Source organism: Silene latifolia, chromosome X (genome assembly GCF_048544455.1).
Source record: "Silene latifolia isolate original U9 population chromosome X, ASM4854445v1, whole genome shotgun sequence".
NCBI classification, from domain to species: Eukaryota; Viridiplantae; Streptophyta; class Magnoliopsida; order Caryophyllales; family Caryophyllaceae; genus Silene; species Silene latifolia.
In genome coordinates, this window is record NC_133537.1 from 144,985,967 (window position 1) to 144,989,843 (window position 3,877).

Below are 3,877 nucleotides of genomic sequence, written 5' to 3' on the forward strand. Positions count from 1 at the left end.
AAGCTCCATAAGCAATCCAAATCCAATAATAATACTGCTTCATAAAACCGTCACCTTACAAACTCGAGGCGGAGGGACAAAATCTCCATCTTCCTTTTTCTCTCCGTTTCTCTCTTCTTTCTCTCTAGGCTTTTGGTGGTGGATTTTGTGAGATTATAATTGGATAATGATGGGTGGATAAGGTAGGGGGTATATATGATGGTAGGTGGGTGGAAGTTTCTAGCAACCGTAACAAATACTACCGTCTCGAGTAAATTATTATTATTATTATTATTATTATTATTATTATTATTATTATTATTATTATTATTATTATTATTATTATTATTATTATTATTATTATTATTATTATTATTATTATTATTATTATTATTATTATTATTATTACTATTATTACTATTATTACTATTACTACTATTATTACTATTATTATTATTATTATTTTTTTTTTTTTTTTTTTTTTTTTTTTTGCAGAAAATGCAAGGGATCTTTCATTAATAATTAGGAAAACATTACAGACCCACAAATTCCAAACAGCCAGAGAAGACAGCTACCATGTAGCCATCTAATTAAAGAAACCATACAAGCCAACTAAGCTAAATGATACATTCTAGTAGCCACAAGATAGCAAATTTTACGACATAACCCTCTAGAGTCAGACCTCTTATCTTTAAAAATGCGATCATTACGCTCCTTCCATAGCACATAGATAGTGCAAGCTAGCAAACATCTCCTCTGAACCTTCCCACGAGCAGCCCCACGGTTATACAAAGAGAACCAGTGCAGCACCTGAGCCAAAAGGACAGGGGGATCAAAATGACCCATCCACCTACAAACGGCATTCCAAACCTCAGCAGAGAATGAACAAGAAAAGAACAAATGAGCCAATGTTTCCTCCTCACACCCACAGAGCACACACCTATTTGCCAAACAAGAACCCCTTTTCTCGAAAATTATCTAACGTAGAAAGCTTATTCTCGGCAAGCCAAGCTCCCAATAACAAAGATGCTTTGGCAAGACAGAACCGTCATGAATGACCCTATACCAGCCAACAATATTCCCTTTAGGCCTGATACTATGATAGATCTGACTCACCTGAAACTTGCCATGTCGAGTACACTCTTCCAACACCTCCTCCCCAGTTTTGGTCACCCCAGCAAGATGGACAAGCATATCCTTAGTGGCAATAACAGACTTCCAGAACCAGGAATGAGAAATGGTACTAGTAGCCTGCCATATAGACGGCCCCTTCAGCACATAATGCTTGAACCAAGCTGACCAAAGGCAGTCAGGCTTGTAAACAAGCTTCCAAACCCAACGAACCATTTGGCTTTTGTTCCAACTCAAAATTTCCTTAATGTCCATACCCCCCTCCCTTCTAGGGAGGCAAAAATCAAGCCACTTCTTAAAGACAAGTCTTCTTTTACCCTCAGCAATGCCCCAGAAAAAATCTTTACAAATCTTCTGAAGTTTTTTGACAATACCCTTAGGCAAAAGAATACTAGCCCCCCAGAAATTTTGTACTCCAAAAACCACAGAATTTAGAAGAGTAACCTTCCCAGCATAGCTCAGTGTGTGGTTGGCCCAATGCATAATTTTACCACGGATTTTGTCCAACATAGGCTTGAACATAGCAGCTGTAAACCGTGAGGTAGAAAGGGGAAGACCCAAGTATCTAAATGGGAATTCTCCCTCACTAAAACCAGTAGCAGCCATAATAAGACCTTTAACATTGCTGGTGACCCCTCCAAAATAAACACAAGTTTTAAGAGGATTAGCAAAGAAGACTCGAAATAGCACAAATTCATCAAGGCAAGAAGCAATCGCAACCACGGATGGGAGATCACCCTAGTAAACACAAGAAGATCGTCGCAAAAACCAAGTGAGTAAGATGAAGTCGCACACATTTAGGGTGATAGGAGAACCCAGGATAAAAAGGAGCTTCCCGAGCATCCTAGAGAGCACCTCCATTGAAAGGACAAAAGGTAGGGAGACAAAGGATCCCCCCCGACGAAGCCCTCTCGACCCTTAAAGAAGCCCTCCACCCTCCATTCACAAGAAGAGAGAAGAAAGGAGTAGTGATACAAGCTTTAATCCACTTCACAAAAATCTCAGGAAAACCAAAAAGACCCAAACAATTTGCATAAGAAATCCCAATTAATCGAGTCAAACGCCTTCCGATATCAACTTTCGGCAGCATCCGGGTGTCAAAGTAGCTCTACTATACTTTGCGGTGAGTGAGTTCATGGGCTAAAGCGAGTTCTCAAACAGATCTCTATCCTTGACAAATGCACTGTTCCCATCCTACTGATTAGGGAGCACATCCCTTAGTCCGTTGGCAAAGCATTTTCGATGACCTTGTAGAACGTGGTACAAACAGTAATAGGGCGATAGTCCACAACAGAGGAAGGTATATCAGTTTTAGGAACAAGCACAAGAAGAGTAGCATTTGCAGCTTTGGGCATATTTCTCTTCACAAGAAGAGTAGCATTATTATTATTATTATTATTATTATTATTATTATTATTATTCTTATTATTATTATTATTCTTATTATTATTATTATTATTATTATTATTATTATTATTATTATTATTATTATTATTATTATTATTATTATTATTATTATTATTATTATTATTATTATTATTATTATTATTATTATTATTATTATTATTATTATTATTATTATTATTATTATTATTATTATTATTATTATTATTATTATTATTATTATTATTATTATTATTATTATTATTATTATTATTATTATAAAAGGATGCGCATAACTTTCATTAACAGAAAAATAAAAGTTTACATGAAATTGGCGGGGAGCCGAGAAACAATCTCGGCTTTTATTATTTTTATTTTTATTTTTATTTTTATTTTTATTTTTATTTTTATTATTATTATTATTGTTATTGTTATTGTTATTGTTATTGTTATTGTTATTGTTATTGTTATTGTTATTGTTATTGTTATTGTTATTGTTATTGTTATTGTTATTGTTATTGTTATTGTTATTGTTATTGTTATTGTTATTGTTATTGTTATTGTTATTGTTATTGTTATTGTTATTGTTATTGTTATTGTTATTCCGTCTCATACATAACTCGTATAAATGCAATATAATATTATTTATATAATTATAAAATACGGAGTATTATAATCTTCCCCTCTTAAAATAAACTTCGTCCTTGAAGTTTCACCTCACTCTTCCCTTTTCGACTATTCCCTTAAATCTCATGTGTACTCTCTTCCCAAAGTTTGGTGTTCAACTCTCACTACTTCCTCGCAACTCTCACTACTTTCTCACATTCCATAATTTCTCTTTTCTTAATTTCTGAATTGTTACATTCACTCCCCCTAAAAGAGAACTTCGTCCGAAGTTCAATTTTCAAACCTCATAATGTGCTCTCATATTATCATCACTAAATTCTACAAATGACTATGATCCATGTTCAATACTCTCTCTCACTCATTGCAAATCTGTAATAAAATCTCATATAGTTCTAATTTCATTGATATAATTCCCATCTACAAGCCTCCCAAAGGTCAAGTGTCAGGTAAACTCATGGTTCGACTCTATAATCCCATAACTAACTCTCATTCATATTGGTTATATGTATACTTATCTATCGCGGGGTATAACTCGATTATTAATATGAATCTATATCACATCATTCTTGTAATCCAACTACACATGTCAATTCGCAACTTTCATTTGAATTTCGCTCTTAAATAGCAAAAGCTACCCAATATGGTCAAACCTAAACAGTTCACAAAATATCACTCATGTAAGGTTGATCATGGTCATCCAACACAAGTTAACTAATATAAAAAGCGAAATAAGGGTATATGCTCAATATTTGGTCAA

General features: G+C 33.8%; 1 protein-coding gene across 1 annotated transcript; it reads right to left on the reverse strand.

Annotated features, from left to right (window-relative positions):
- Positions 1-591: 591 nt before the first annotated feature.
- On the reverse strand, positions 592-2,465 carry LOC141618485 (uncharacterized). The gene is made up of 3 exons (XM_074435599.1): positions 2,379-2,465; positions 1,046-1,848; positions 592-829 (listed from the first exon to the last, which is right to left on the reverse strand). Exons 1-3 carry the CDS (start codon positions 2,463-2,465, stop codon positions 592-594), a joined length of 1,128 nt encoding a protein of 375 aa, XP_074291700.1.
- Between the last annotated feature and the right edge of the window lie 1,412 nt (positions 2,466-3,877).

What these genes read in the sequence shown, in the direction of transcription:
- LOC141618485 (XM_074435599.1), bottom strand. Translation starts at nt 2,465, where the DNA reads ATGCCCAAAGCTGCAAATGCTACTCTTCTTGTGCTTGTTCCTAAAACT. An exon ending in TGGACTATCGCCCTATTACT is followed by an intron (nt 1,849 to 2,378) that starts GTTTGTACCACG and finishes TGTGTTTACTAG; the next exon opens with GGTGATCTCCCATCCGTGGT. An exon ending in AAAGGGAATATTGTTGGCTG is followed by an intron (nt 830 to 1,045) that starts GTATAGGGTCAT and finishes TGCCGTTTGTAG; the next exon opens with GTGGATGGGTCATTTTGATC.